We start from the raw sequence: 15,969 nt of genomic DNA, 5'->3' as shown, positions 1-15,969 counted from the left end.
CTGGCACCGCTGGCTGAGATATAACCCCACCCTAACCTTCTGGCCCCCAACCCAAACCACTCACCTGCCAAAGTCAACCGACTTCCAGAGGCTAGCGCCAGCCAGTGCCCTCTCTACTCCCTTTTGACCGTGGGGCTCAAGTCTTCATATGCAAAGCAGAACAGTGTGCATGCACAGACAGAAAAGATTCAGACACAACTGAAGAAATCCAGGGTTTCAGACCTGGAACGCAAGATGGAAAGCTGAATTCTGGGACTGCCCCAGAAAATCTGCAATGGTTTGTCACCTTGTCCACAAGCTAGAAATAATCACACTTTAGGAGCTTCATGGGTGCAAGTATTTCTTGCTATTCTCCATGGGACTTGAAGACTGATAAACTCAAACATTGTCACTGACTGCAGTACAACAGTGAATGTAGCACCCCGAGATATATTTTCACATAACATTTAGTTCCTAACTTTATGAATAATCCAAGTCTGTTCTATCTCGCTGACTTGCACTTTGATTCTGCCAGTACACAACATGGCTGACCTAACCTAGTGATGGCAGCCATCTTTAATATTGGCGGAAGCAGGAAATCTTGGTCCGGAAGTAGACACGTCGAAGGCTGATGTGTATTTACGGCTGGTTTCGAGTGGTGGTCCGTGAGCCAGAGGTGAGGTTGTGGAACGGGGAGGGAGAGTTTGTTCAGGGCTGAGGAAGGGAGGTGGCAGCAGCAGCAGCAGCAACAGCAACGGCACTAGCAGCATCAGCCGGTGGGAGGGAAGTGGTGGTTGTACTGGATTGGACTGGACTGGATTCGGCTCGGCTCCAGGGCTAGTTTGTTGCCCTGGTGATGGACCCAGCGCTGCCGGAGTCACCTCATCTTCCCTGGGCAATGTCCACTCCGGGTGCCTGAAGCTGCTTTCACTCCTTCACCGACTCGCTGTCACCATTTAAACCAGGTGGCTTTCAAAATTACGTACAACTTAAAAAAAAATTGATGCTGATAAACATTCCGCTCCAAGTGACTTTATTCTTTTTCCTTCATTAAAGGCAAAGATGATTACAGAAGGCAATTCTTTCATGAAGGGTGTGATGTTGGGTGGAATGTTTTATTTGGTGTTCACCCTTTTTGATAACAAGATGCGCGGAGAATCGGGACTGCGAAGCCACGAACATCACCATCTCAAAGCTCCCAACAAGGAAGAACTGCTGAAGCTTCCAGAGTCGAAGCGTATGGAGCTTAGTCTGACTATCCGTGTTTTGTGTTTGATTATGGTTACACCCAAAGAAATTGGCTACTGGGCCTCCGTGGTAGAAACGTGGAGCAAACATTGTGATAAAGCTGTGTTTTACAGCCCGGAAACCATTAAAATCTTCGAATCAGTCAGCCTTGCAACAGAAGATAAATGGGTCCAGACCAGAAAAGCCTTCAAACATGCATATGAAAACTACAAAGATGATTATAACTGGTTTTTCTTTGTAGAGTCAACTACGTTTGCAATTATTGAAAATCTTAAGTTCTTTTTGTTGAATAAAGATCCAGAACAGCCTTTCTATGTTGGTCATACAGTCAAGTCTGGTGATTTGGAATATGTAGAATCATCTTCAGGTGTGGTCCTAAGTATAGAAGCATTAGAAAGGTTCTACAAGGTTCTTGATGATCCTGTGAAATGTCCAGAAAAGGGGAGTTTGCTGTGGAAGATGTCTGAAGAAAAGGAACTTGCAGTATGTCTGAAGTACACAGGAGTTTTTGCTGACAATGCAGAAGATAATGAAGGAAAAGAACTGTTCAACTCAAAAAATATAAATGCCCTTGTCGTGGAGGCAATGTCTAATAATCCAAATGAAGTTGTGGAAGGATGCTGCTCTGATGTGGCTATTACTTTTCATGGACTTTCACCTAATCATATGCATGTCATGATGTATGGCGTTTACAGGCTACGACCTTATGGGCATACGTTTAACGATGCATTGATTTTCATGCCACCTGTAGGCTCAGATAATGATTAAATGCCTCTTGCTTCTATGCTAGAGACATTCCAGGATATGAATTATGAAAACTGCAAAGGAGATGTTTCTGTTGTTGTTTAATATGTTCTTCTAGTTTTGTAAAATCTCAAAGAAATATTGTTTCTAACTGAAAATGTGCCTTCAATGTTAATAAGCATAAAATGATGTAACTAACAACTTGGCTGAAAAATTGATCATACTTAATTTGTGGTTTTCTTAAACTGCAGGGTTAACAGGAACAGGTTTTAGTTACTGAATGGCAGAGTAAATGTTGCTAGGAGTCAGTAAAACATTTTGGCAAGCATCAAAAATTTTTGTAAAATGTTCATGTGAACTTTGAAAAAGCACCCGGTTGTACAATTGTTTATCATTTCAAGCCTGAGTTTTGAGCTGTGTAATACAAGGGTGGTTATAGGGATGTCACTGGTGATAGAAGTGATGAATTCTGAGTATCGTACAAGAAACATATGACCCAACAATGAACTGTATTACTTTGAGTAAAATTTTCAGTCAAGCATTTTAGCAGATCTCTCATTATGTTGCTTACGTCGGTTTGGATATTGTACTGTTTATAAAGACTGGGTATTGTATAATGTGACTCAATGTTTTATTTTTCTGCTAAGGTGAATCTGCCCTGTTCCTTGAAATCGCAGCCTATTACTGTGCAATGCTGAGGACAAATAGAGTTTAATCACTAGTTTTGGGTGGTGTTTGCATATTGGTAGGTGCAATTACAAGCTCTAACCTGCAAACTTGCTTCATCAACCTCAACCTGTAATTGATCTCTGTGTTTATTTACTGCCGTTTTCAAAAGTAATTTTCTTTCTCAAGTGTGACACCTGCAACTTTATTAATTATCAGGACTTAGATTATGTATATAGGTTTTGAAACTAATGCGATTCTGTCACACATCTGTGTCGAACCATCATTGTCACATTTCATTGCACACCATACATCCCACTTGGACCTAAGTGTGTAAAATAACAATGATTAAGCAAAATGATGTCATATATAAATGAGAAAAGTAATTTTCTGCAGGTTTTTCCTGAATTTGATACTGTCATTACTCAGAATAGCATATTTAAAGTAAAACATCCCTAAACACTTCAGATGTGTAATGTAGAAAATTCCCTCAGCAACAGCAATTTACGTCTTTGACCTGAGGATGTGCCTACATGGGCCAATTCTGGGAACAGCTGAACAGTAGCTTTGACAGGATGTTTTGAGGTAAAGTGGTAATCTCATTGGGATGGTAGTAATCACTTTTGAAGGGGGGAAAACATTTGCACAAATACAGTAAGGGATGCTTTTCTGCAAAGGGGAATTGTTTGACCAAAGAAGGAACTTCACTGCATCTGTCCTGAAGTTAGTGGGTATAAAACTGTAAAATTCCCAGCTTCATTGCCCAAGTCCATCACATCAAACACAGAAATTTGCTGAAAAAAAAAGCATTACCAGCAAAGAGTTTCATTGAAAGGAATGCATGATGATACGATTCTGGAATATCTTTATTTCACAACTTTCCTAGTTAGTGCATTTTAAATTTCCTTTGCTTGACCTCCAAAGTGGAATAAATGAAAGTTGGGATCAAGTCTTGTGCCTTCTACAATGTTCTAAGCTGTATCTTTTGTTCGAGTGTCAGCTATTAAGATGAGCCATGCACGGTTACTAACTGTGTTTGTAATTATGAATGTGATTATGTAGCTCCCCCTAAGGTTTAGATACCAGGGATGTCCAACCTTTTTGAGCTGAGAACTTATCGTAGATGAGCCACATAAGACTACACAAAAATGCAATTTCCCATTCATACAGTCCCTATACATGAAAACATTGAAGTCCCAAATAGAATGCTGTACACTAAAAAACAGTCCCAAGGCTAATCATACAAAAACTTAAAGCATTTCCTCCTCCTATTCATCTTTCCTCCTATCGCCCTCTCAATATCCTCCTTTCACTTCCCTTCCCATAGCACATTTTATCCATCTCCGCCTCTTGCTTCTCATTGCTTCCTTGCCTTTCTTCCTCTCCCCTCAACCCTGAATCTGCTTTTCCTTCTCTTAAAAGCAGTGGTGTATAGTCCAGTGGTGCTGGGGATTAGTCTAGAGGAAACTGGAAGAAATCAAGTAGGGATCAGGCTTGGAGCACAATACCGCTGATCTTGGAGATGGAAGGCCTTAATCAAAGATAAGTATGTCATAAATATATAGGTATAGTTCCAGCAAGGTGTTGAAAGAAGCAGGTGTGATACAGGAAGTGTGCACTTGGCAAAATACTTCTAATATGTTATTAGGCACTCTCTTGTCATGTTGCACTAGTCTTCAGGTGAAAGGTTAGAGAATGGGGTATATTCAATCAAGCTATGAATATGTGATTCAGTCCTCATTTTAAAGTCATGCATTTTGTTCTGTTTTATAGTCTTTGATTTGATGTTTATAGTTAAATAGCAAAACATGGCAATTTGGGAACAGAAGTATAATTGACTGGGGCATAGCAATTTATCAGCATTGCAAACTAAGCAACTAGGAACACTTCAGCTCCACTATTGGTAAGAGTGAACAGTGCAATTGCAGAATGACAAGTTTAGATCGGCAGTTTTCATTATAAACGTGGACATGGGAGTTTATAGTGCAAAAGCTTTACACAAAATTGCGCTGCAGGGTTTGCAGAGAGGAAGTGCATACAGATTTTTAATATAAATATCAATATATTGAAGTATTACTATAAAATGGGAAGTAACCTTACCTCAGATTGTCAGCACTTTAGCTTATAATTTGCTTAGGTTTTCGTGAATATGTCAATGTAATATTGAATATTTCCTGATTTACATTATCTATGGATTAATTGAGATTCAAACATAAATTCTAATGTTGGGGCAACTTTTTTTCTTCTCATGATTTTCAGGAACAGTTTGTCAAAAGTAGATTTTTTCCAAGGATGATATGAAGCTAGTTATATCCCATCTACATTTTGAATTCACAAAGCAACTGCTGAATGCAGGAAATGTGTGAGTTCGTGAATGTTGGACTTGGACCGTGGAACACATGATTATACCATTATACGTTAATAGATTGTGTAAAGTTTTCATCTCGGCATTGTGATTCTAATTTCAGTAAAGTATAACAATGAACATGTGGAATTTTCAAACTGTGTACATAGAACCAGCACTATGAAAATGTATTTCTCTGTCTGAACTTGGGTTGTATTGAGAGAGAGCATTTTGAGCTATACAACATGCAGCTTTATCACTGGTGATGGTACTTCTGATGATGATTTGAGTATCACTCGTTGACATCACATGATGTGTGTTTTCTTGTAGATAATTGGTATCAAGATATTAAGTTAGTCTTTTGGGGGAGGGGGTGCTTTTGGGCACTAATGGTCCTTTCTTGTCCTGATTCTTACGTTCATCTGTATTTGTATTGGAAAACCTGTTTCATGTTTTCTATTTAAAATAAAATTTAACTGTACAAAAGATTGAGTCATATTGGGAAATAAATTTAGTATGAGCACCTTTTGTAGTGACCTTCATCTCTGAACACTAAGCTCTGAACCGCACAATCTTCAAAATTGGATATCCTGCTTTCACGAAATAATTTTACATTGTACAGGTTATTCTAAAACGAATCACTGGATCATATTGCTGCAATGGTACTTTTTTATCTTGTATATCCTAAGTCTCTTTAGAATTTGAGTTTTGTGAGTACCCTTTGTGATTTAAAAAAAACTTAGTAAATATACTTTATCAATGATTAAGTGACTTAAAAATACAAAATGTCCAATTAATTAGAACAACGTTGATATTTTTGTGCCGACTTTAAAACTGTCTCCATTATAACTCAATATTGAAACATTTCAGTAGAAATGGAGTTTAAATAGCTTTTGCTGTGGAGTGGTCTCATATCATTTTCTATTAAATGATAGAATTGAAAATTTAAATTTATCTTATATAATCATATAATGATTACAACACAGGAGGAAGCTATTAGGCCTGTTGTGCCCATGCTGGCTCTCGTAAGAGCTACTGAGTTAGTCCCACTTCCCTGCCTTTTCCCCATAGCCCTGCAAAGTTTTCTCATCAGTTTATTATCCAATTCTCCTTTGAAAGCCACAATTGAATCTACCTCCAGCACACTCTCAGGCAGTGCATTCCGGATCCTAACCACTCACTATGTTTTTAAAAAAAAGTTTTTTCTCATGTCACCTCTGAGTCTTTAGTCAGTCAGCTTAATTCTGGGATGGGAACAGTTTCTCCTGAACAACTCTGTCCAGCACCACCAGCCCCCCCCCCCCACCCCCCCGGTCATGATTTAGAACAACTCTATCAAATGTCACAACTTTCTCTAAGGAGAACAGCACCAGCCTCACAAATCTATGCTTGAAACTGAAGTTTTTCATCTCAGAACCATTCTTGTAAACCCTTTCCAATGCCTTCACATCCTTCCTAAAGTGTGGTGCCCAGAATTGGATGTAATACTCCTATTGAGGTCAAACCAATGTTTTATAAAGGTTCACCTAAACTTCCTTGCTTCTGTACTCAATGTCTTTAAATATAAAACCTAGGACCCTGTATGCCTTATTAGCTGCTTTCTCGCTTTGCCCTATGACTTTCAACGATTTGTGCACATATACTCCCAGGATCCTCTGCTCCTGCATTCCGTTTAGAATTGTATCCTTATTTTATAATCCCTTTCTTCATTCTTCCTACCAAAATGTATCACTTAATGCCTTTCTGCATTAAACTTAATCTGCCACATATCCACCATTCCTACCAGATTATGTCTTCTTGAGGTATATCACTATCCTCTTCACAACTCACTATACTTCCAAGTTTTATTTTCGCAAATTTTGAAATTGTGCCATGCACACTCAAGCCTAAGTCATTAATAAAGATCAGAAAACGCAGTGATCCTTATACCAATCTCCTTTGAGGAATACCAATGTATATCTTCATCCAGTACGAAAACCAATCATTTACCACTACTCTGTTTACTGTCACACAGCCAACTTCACATCCATGTTGCCACTGTCCCTTTTACTCCACACTGACCTCATGTTTATCTGTTGAGAAGACAGTATTTTATTTCCAAAGCTCATGCACTTGAAGTGTTGCACTGTAGAAGCAAGCAGTAAAGTTTATGTTCCAATAAAGAAGTTACAACTTTTCTTGCATGCCTGTTATGACCAATGCACTTGGTAAAGCTGAGTTATTTAAAAATTCCAGAGGGAAACTTTAAACAACTGTCATAACCTATAATTTTAAGTGTTATGTTTGAGGTGTGACTCTAAATTTAGGAATCAGATCACCAGCTCTCGAAGTTTTACATGAAACTAAATGGAAACATTTTATTTATTTACATAGGTTAAAATGTATACACACATGGCTACAAATTACTATTATTATTACTTTTAACAAATTCCCAAACTAATCTCCATTAAAGCAACAGCAACCCATAGACTTAACCAGACACCAGGAAAAGCATTTTCACTTTTCAAATTCAAAATGTGTTTCTTTTCACATTGGTTCCTGTGGAGACAGTTGGAGGCTTACAGCTGCTGTTGATCTCACATTGCCTCTGCCCTACACACACCAGTTATACCCCGCAAAGCCCATTGATTGTAAATTCTTATTGTATCACCAGCCTCTTTGAACTCCACCTTTTAACAATAAAACCTCTTCCATAGTACCAATTTTATTAATAATATAAACATATTGCTTGGTATCTGCTCGCTAGGTGCCAGAATTCGCCCCACTTCTTGAATGCTCTATTCAAAAAATGCAAATGCACTCAACCTCTCTGTTTACATATAAAAACTAGTACACATCAAGGCACCCAGACTAGCTGGCTTTAATCCACAGACTAAATCTCTATTTTAAAAGAAAAATATTTTCCAATAATATATACATTAATAGCTTCATGACAGTGCCATACAACTACAATGTCTAAGCTGGTCAAATGCATTGTCTTTTATCTTGTGAAGGCATTTCTCCTTTGAAGTTGCCCATTTAGAACAGTGCTTAATCTACCAATTCTAATGCTACTATGTCATCAGGTAGGTGTGCCAGTGATCCCTGTGAACAAAGGTTCTATTGTGCCATCAATATTATTTCTAGTTTACAAAAGAGCACTTTCAGGCAATGCATGTTATCAAATTGTTACACAGAATGTGAGCCTACAGCTGGATACTTTTGTTTTTTGTTCCCTTTTGGAGGGTGATCGTGTGAGAAATGGAGGTAATTCTTTTTAATTTTGGGGGGAAATATTGTGTTATTCTGTAAATAAGGCTGTGTGTCTGTGTATGTGTGTAAGTGATGTAATTAAGCTGGGCAGAGATTACTAGAAGACAGATTGTCTGGGGTGGGGAGGGGTTAGAACATGAAAGGATAGAGGTGTTAGGTTTGAGGTACAAGTGAATAGGTTGGATCTAACATTTGCATTTTTAGATAAGTTGAAAGTTTGAATATCAAAGGGAAGTCATAGGTGACGAGAAACATGTTTGCACCTTGCAGGAGTTCCATAGGTAAGCAGAAGAGGGCATATTACATTTTATTGATCTGAAAGCAGAGGGAAAAAACAGAAACATAGAAGATGTTATATTTGGGAGGATTGAGTTTTAAAGAGGTGTGAGAACAATGGAACATGAGATGAAAAGGGGGGAAAGGCATTGTAGAGTTACTGGAGCTGGAAGCTGAGCTGTGAGATGTTGCTATTAACTGTAGCTGTGGGCTATTGACTATGTGAAGAAGATCTTCTGGAAACGGCTCTCTACTGGGAGAAGATGCAGTTTGATTCAGCCACCCAGTCAAGTCAGAGAAGTCTTGGGCTGCAGCAAGGAGTCTTGTTCTAAAGTCTTGGATTTCCATAGCAGAGTGGAAGAGAGTTAGAGGTCATGTGGTATGTCTTTATTAAAGCTATAGCAGTTTGCCTTGGGGAAAACTACTGGATTTTTATAGTTAAACATCTATAAGGGAATGTTGCCTGGAAGGTGTTATGGATCTGAACAAGTGGTGTATCTTTTTTGGGGAATGTTGCGTTAAGACTAATTTTTAACTGCGTAACTGTCATCTTGTGTACTAAAGTTTTCTTCTTGTTAATAAAATTTTAATTTTTAAAATCCAAGAAGTGTTACTGGACTTCCTGCTGCTGAGATCAGTACGTCGTCTTCTCATATTCAGAATATATTAAAGGGTATGGTCCGTAAGTCAAGTTTCCCTCTGGGATTTGGTTCGTGCAGCAATTAACATTGGCTGTGGTCATAACAATTGATAATGTAATGTTGCTAAGTAGTGTTATAGTATGGATTCTTCAGATGTCTCAATGTTGAGATCTTGAGATTTGAATATTTAAACATGAACCGTTTATTGATAATCTTCAACAATTTACATATCCCAGGTTACTATCCTGCAAAGTACTGTTACCTCCATGCAGGCTGATTCCAGAGTGTTCTCTCTAGTCTGTTCTCGTCTATTACCATCTGACTCTATGCATCATACCATTTACGATGCTATTTTCCAGTCCCACATTAACCCTTGCTCTCCATACAATGGTATGCAGGTAGAACATCCCCCTTACATCACCAAAGAAAATGTTCCCTTCCAACCAAGTATAAAAATTTGTAATATGATCTTCACTTGCTATCCTTTCTCCCCCATCTCAAGTCTCTGACTTTATAAATTCAGATGGTCTTGAGGCTTGACAGTTCTTCCACATCTTGGTCAGTCACATTTGCAGGAATAGTAGCAGTACTCTATGTTTCAGGTACTTAGCTATTTTCATTTGATTCACTTTTTGCCCTCCTTCGAGTTGCATTTCTCTTTATTAACAACTCGTCTGCTTTTTACAGACACTGGGTTTTGTCCTGTTCCTTCCAAGGGAAATGTGCACTCTGTTCATTCCTAGAGTGAAATTTAATTTTCTTTCTCCGTGGTGTATGCCATGTTTTTGCTGGACATTTTGCAAAGGGAACCTTTATTTCCACTTCTTTCACAATTTCAACCAAACTCTTGTGTGCTGTTTTATTTTCAAACCCTTTTGCGAGCTTATGAATCTTCTCAATCAGCTCAGCTTTTTCTTCTTCTCGTCCCTTCCACTTCACTGTCAGACTTATATTTTCCAATCTCATTTCTGTCTTTTCTTTTTCTGTCTGCAATAGAACTTGGTCCTTGTCCTTCATTTTAGGTTCACTGTTGGCCAGGTCTGTCTCCAGTGAAATCTTGTTTCAGTACTGTAATTGTGCTATTCATGGCTTCATTACCCGCTCGCAGTTTGGAAAGTTTGATGGCTTTTCCTTTCAATACCTCCACTTTTCCATTCAAATGATTCTTCAGCTCTTCACTCTCTTTCTTGTAGCTTTCAGCTTCCTCCTGGATTATAGAACATTGCTGAGTCTTCTCTGCCAACTGGTTCTTCAGTTTGTTGAGTGATGTTAAATTTATTTTCCTTCTCGTTAATTTTCCAGAGGAATAAACTTTGACCTAAGGAATCCTTGTAACATGTGAAGCTCTTTAACAGGTTTTCCTTTTCTTTGCAAAGCTCACTTGCTTCACCTTTGAGTTTTCCTGTAATTCAGGAAAATTGTGTTTCTTCTGCTGTGCTTCCATTCTGCTGTTTAAGGCAGTCTTCATTTCTGCATGTTGCTGAATAGTTTTGTATTTCTTTTGCATTTGATCTTGAATGACGATCAACTGTTCTTTCAACTGTTTATTTTTGTGTTGATCTCTTGCCAACTCACTCCAGGCTTAAATGCATCATTTAATTGCTACTGATACTTCAGAAAATGCTGCATTGGAACTAATATCCAACATTCTTTTTAGCTCCTCATGTTTTTCCATGGCTACATATTCTTCAAGGAGTCTTTCAGGGTTGCAACTTCTTTGTGTGCCTTATCTGCCTGCTGTTTTGCTTGGCCGTACTTCTAGTTGAGTTTTCCCAACTCCTGCTTTGATTTGTCAACTGTGGAATTGAGGGTCATTATCTCCACCTGGTACCTTTGTGTTGTCTCTGAAAGTTGTTTTTTCAGATCTCGAACAGCTTGGTTCACTGAGGACATCAATTTATCATGCGTTTTCGGAGGTATATACTCAGCTTGAATCTTGTGCTTCAAATCTTTCAGTTCAGTTGTGATGCACACATTTTCCTGTAGAACAGCTTCATTTACTTTTTGCATGTTTTACATCTTTTGAGTTACCTCAGGGACCTTTCCTTCATTCACAGCAATCTGCTCATCCCGCACAGCCACTTGTATCCCTCGCCCTTGGATCTTTTGGCTCCCACTCTGTGGGGTTTTCTGTCACCCTCCCTCTGGGATCTTTTGTTGCCTTCCCTCTGGGATCTCTGTTGGGAGTTCCCCTCTCTCTGGAGTCTCTTGTTGCCCTCGGCACTTTATTGGGAGTGTGCTAGATCTTGTGCTCTCCACAACTTGGAGCTTAAAATATCTGTCAAAGCCTTTTAATATCTCACCAAATGTTGTGAATACGTTGGCTGTGGAGTACTTCACCAGCAAATAAACCAAAGATGAATAAAAACTAATCAACTTGTATTTCTTCTGATTCCTTATTTATTCTTGTAGTTCTTCTGTAAACTAAAAATTGTTTTCTCCAAGGAGCCCACTCTTGGGTCTGGCTTAGCCTTTTCCGTAGCCCAAATGAATCTGGCTCGTCTAATTTGCTGTCCATGGCTGCTTGTTTTCTCTTGTATTTACAGCTTTAAATTTCATTACCCCATGAAGATTATCTGTGCTTTTTTTTTTACTCAGACTGTCTCTACAGCTGCAGATTTCTCTGCCTGTGATTTTCCCACACTTTTACAATCTTGGTGGGCTCTCCGGCAATCATGCTTCATTTTTCAAAGTTTTTTTGAAAGAAAATACTACAGCATTTCTCTTCTGAGTGATTCTTTCCTTTTTAAACTCTGCAGGTTATTTTTTTTGCATCAATGAATATCCTGTGCTTTTCCAATTCTGGTGTGCTCGCCAGTGATCGTGGGCCTTTCTAAAAAAAATTTATAAACTTTTAAAACTGGGGACCCAATGGAAAAGGGATTTCTTTTCTGGAGTCTGCAATGTTTTTTCCTGTTTTTTATTCTTAGTGCTTTTTTTTTATTTTAAAGTTTCAATATAGCAGCACTGTTCTCTTCTATACAAGAAGCCAGGAACACAACTGAAAAAGATTCCCTTTTTCCTAAACTCTGCATGCTTTTCCTTTCTTTTACTGTGCTCTGAATGGTTTTTTTTGTTAAACTTTTGACCACGCCAGCTGACTTTTACAGGTTTTTTGAAAAACTTTTATTTTTTACTTGCAGCTCTTCAGCTGGCCTCCAGATGCTGAGCCATTGGGACCGTCACCTATTCTAAAATGTAAGTAAGTACACCTACTTTTTTTGTATTTTTGCTCACCATCATGTAAACTGTAAGACTCAGGTTCTTGCAATTTTCTGTAATAGACTTCCACTCATTCTGGTGGATTCCTCACTTCCAAGTCTGTAGTGAAACTTCTATAACTTTTTCTCAGGTTTTCTTCTTAGGTGCATGTCTCTCTAGTTAGGCTTCAGTTACTTTTAGTGTTGGTTACCTTGGGATGCTGTTCTGGCTTCATGCATTGAGCTTCCACCTTTCATATCACCACAGATCATCATGTCAGATTCTGGTACTATCTCTTATGTGTTATCTTGTAGAAATGACCACCACTGCCAATCATACTGTAATATGGGTTCTTTAGATGTCTCAATGATGAGATCTTGAGATTTGGATATTTAAACATGAACCGTTTATTGTTAGTCTTCAACTATTTACATATCCCAGGTTACTGTCATGCATGCTGCTGTTACCTCCATGCAGGCTGGTTCCAGAGTGTTCTCTCAAGACTATTCTCTCAGTCTATTACCATGTGACTCCATGCATCATACTGTGGGCAGTGCTATTCTCCAATCCGTGCTCTGACAAGCACTGTTACGTTACAATGGCATGCAGGCACCTCATACAATAAGTACAATTGACCATTGCTGTTAAGTTTGAGGAACAAAGTTGTAAGGCAGTTATATTTGTTAAACTTCTTACAGTCAGTTGGAGGAGGAAACCAGAAGTCAATCTTTACTCACTTTTAGATTTATTCACAAAGTGAAACATTACAAATGTATACTCTACAACCCACCAGAATGTCAGTAAGTGTTCTTTAATCGATATACTCAAAAAATATAAACTAATTAACTAATAAACAAATTAACTAGTTGACAGCCCCTTAAATGGGCACCATAACAAAAAACAAAACCACAAGGAAACTTATCAAATTAAAATAGCATTCCCAGGGCTGATGCATTCCAGGTCCTGTGGTGCCCACTGGTCACAGAAGGCCGCAAGCACATCAGCAGATAAATTCTGCAAGCTTCTGTGATGAAGTTTGAACTCATGCCTCTGGACCATTAGTTCAGGCCTTTGGACGACAAGTCCAGAAACATTACCACGAAACTACTGTTCACCCCAAATGTTTCTTTATACTCTTTTGCGTATACCAATAAAAACAAATTAGCTAACAAATTGACAGCCCCTTAAAGGGGAAGTGTATCTTTTGCTGCATGAGTAATTATCTGATGACTACCCCTACCACCTGTTATACGGTTAACAGATTTCCCCCTTTTTTCAATAAAACTTAAATAATATTCACAAGCAATATTTCAAAATAAATCAAAGAAAAATGATTTTCCATATTTCTATAAAGCTATCTTCTAGGACACCCAATAATCTTTTGGTACAAGCACATCTTTTTGTGAAACAATCAGATAATTGATTTATTGCATCGACCCATTTTATCTTGGAGATTTTCTTTTATTTCAACATTTGCTTCGTGCTTGCAAGGTCAATCCTTAATCTTATTCACTTTTTATTGACTGAGCATTATCCCAGAAGGAACAATTATCTATGTACTATTCAATGGACAAACTGCTTTCAGAACACTCCTTGTATAGAATTTCCCCTAAATTATTTGACAAGTTGAATCCCATATTGAGTGTTTTCACAAGAGCCAGTGTTTCTGCAGGTAAAATATTTTTAACAACCCTTTTTAGTTTTTTAGCTTCCTAGGTTTAAAAAGAAAACATTTCCTATTTTCACCCTGCAAAAATATTATGAAACCTGTTGCACTTGAATACATATCAGGAAAATTGGCATGAGAAATATGACTAAGAATAACTAATATCATGTTCTTTGGGTCATCCAAGGATGAAAACCTAAGTACTTCGCCTTATTTAATTTTTTAAATGTTTTATTCTCCCTTAAATCATCCTCAACTTTAAGATGCTTCATTGTAGTACTCAGTTCTAATACTTCAAAACTAGGATCCAGTCTTGTCAGAATTCATAACCAGTTCAATTGGCCAATCAAACTTTGAGCTACTCTGTTTTTTTCTTTAGATGTGGCATTATCTTATGCTCCACTTTAAAATTAATAACAACACATTTCTCAAACTCCACAGAATCACCCCATAAAAAATCATCAACATACATCAAGAAGATGACTGAAAGTTTCCCCGTCTGATATCAATAAAATTGTGGGATCTGCTTTTTATAATTGAACAGCCTACTTTCAGCAAAACAGAGCTCACAAAATACCACACACTCGGGGCATCATTCAGGTCATAAACCCATGTGTATAGTTTCCTTCCTGTATTGCTTGCCTCTTTAAGCAGTTTCAGAAACACTTATCTCTGAAAATTTTCACCCTGCAGACACATGGCTTTTTAGTCAATTGATCTACACTCCCATGAATATATGGCTAAAGATGCGAAAAAGACTTTTCAAGATTACTTTTCCTGCTGTGGGAGAATCCACTCCAACATCAGTATCACCCAATCGCTCTTCAAAACCCTGAGGAGCTAGCTTTGTTTTAACCTTATAAGTCCAATCTGCAAGGATCTTTTCAGTACAAATCCATCTATGCAACAAGGCTAGTTGTCCCCTATCAGGTACTTCTGAATAAGTTAAAAATTCTTTTCAACTATCTAATTCCTTTTGTTAATTCCTGTCTTATTAGTTTACCCTGTAGTTTATTGGCAGCCACCAAAACTTCACGATCATGAGGACTTACGTGTCTCGTCCTGTCGAGAGACTGTTTTGTAGCCCTCATTTGATTGTGTAATCTATTCAAGCTGCAGCCTCTACTTGCACTTCCATGTCTTTTGGACTACTACTGTAAGATCTCTCTCTCTCTCTCGTGTGGTCAGAGATTTTTTGTGTGTGTGTGATCATTTTCTAATGCAAGAGTCACTCAGATCTACTACTAGAACTCACACTATGCTTTCTTACTTCACATTTTACTCCATTCTGTCAGTCCATGGACTTCACTTCTTGGCCATCATCTTGAACATTTAACCAATAATTAAACTTGCCAGGAGCTTTTCCTGCATGACCCACAACTTTTTAAATATATTTTTCATGGGATGTGAGTGTCACTGGCTAGGCCTGCATTTGTCCATTTCTAATCGCCCTTGAGAAGATTGTGGTGAGTTGCCTTCTTGATCTGCTGCAATCCATAAGGTATAGGTATACCACAGTGCTATTAGGAAGGGAGTTCCAGGATTTTAACCTAGCAAAAATGAAGGTATGGCAATATATTTCCAAGTCAGGATGGTGTGTGCCTTGGAAGGGAACTTGCAGATGGTGGTATTTCCATTCATCTGCCGCTCTTGTCCTTCTAGGTGGTAGAGGTCGTAAGTTTGGAAGGTGCTGTAGGAGCCTTCCTGCAGTGCATTTGGTATATGGTACACACTACTGCCATTGTGTTGGTGGGGAGAGTGAATGTTTTGAGGTGATGAATAGGGTGCCAACCCAGCAGGCGACATTGTTCTGATGGTATTGAGCTTCTCAAGTGTTGTTAGAGCTGTGCTGCATTCATCTAGGCAAATGGAGAGTATTCTACCACACTCCTGACTTGTACCTTGTAGATGGTGAACAAGAGGTGAGTTACTCACTGGAAAATTCTCAACAT

At 38.3% G+C, this 15,969-nt stretch overlaps 1 protein-coding gene and 1 long non-coding RNA gene across 4 annotated transcripts in view; both read left to right on the top strand.

The window, feature by feature from the left end:
* The window catches only part of LOC121281927, a 49,253-nt gene that overhangs the window by 16,558 nt on the left and 16,726 nt on the right, over positions 1-15,969 (top strand). Inside the window, exon 3 of the long non-coding RNA XR_005943977.1 lies at positions 12,294-12,348. This is a non-coding gene — a long non-coding RNA (uncharacterized LOC121281927). The remainder of the gene's footprint in view (positions 1-12,293; positions 12,349-15,969) is intronic.
* On the top strand, positions 578-5,467 carry c1galt1c1 (C1GALT1-specific chaperone 1). 3 transcript variants are annotated; one of them, XR_005943976.1, is made up of 3 exons: positions 578-655; positions 1,036-2,716; positions 4,897-5,467. XR_005943976.1 is itself a non-coding variant. In XM_041195138.1 (2 exons), the coding sequence occupies exons 1-2, from the start codon at positions 611-613 to the stop codon at positions 1,993-1,995; spliced, it is 1,005 nt and encodes a 334-aa protein (XP_041051072.1). In that variant the 5' UTR covers positions 578-610; the 3' UTR covers positions 1,996-5,467. The 3 variants fall into 3 exon arrangements, 2 of the variants coding, with proteins under 2 accessions (XP_041051072.1, XP_041051073.1); XM_041195138.1 differs by having other exon boundaries at positions 1,036-5,467; XM_041195139.1 differs by having other exon boundaries at positions 610-944; positions 1,036-5,467.

Source organism: Carcharodon carcharias, chromosome 9 (assembly GCF_017639515.1).
Source record: "Carcharodon carcharias isolate sCarCar2 chromosome 9, sCarCar2.pri, whole genome shotgun sequence".
Lineage (NCBI taxonomy): Eukaryota > Metazoa > Chordata > Chondrichthyes > Lamniformes > Lamnidae > Carcharodon > Carcharodon carcharias.
The sequence above is the reverse complement of the archived record's forward strand: the minus strand, read 5'-3'. Positions and strand labels throughout refer to the sequence as shown.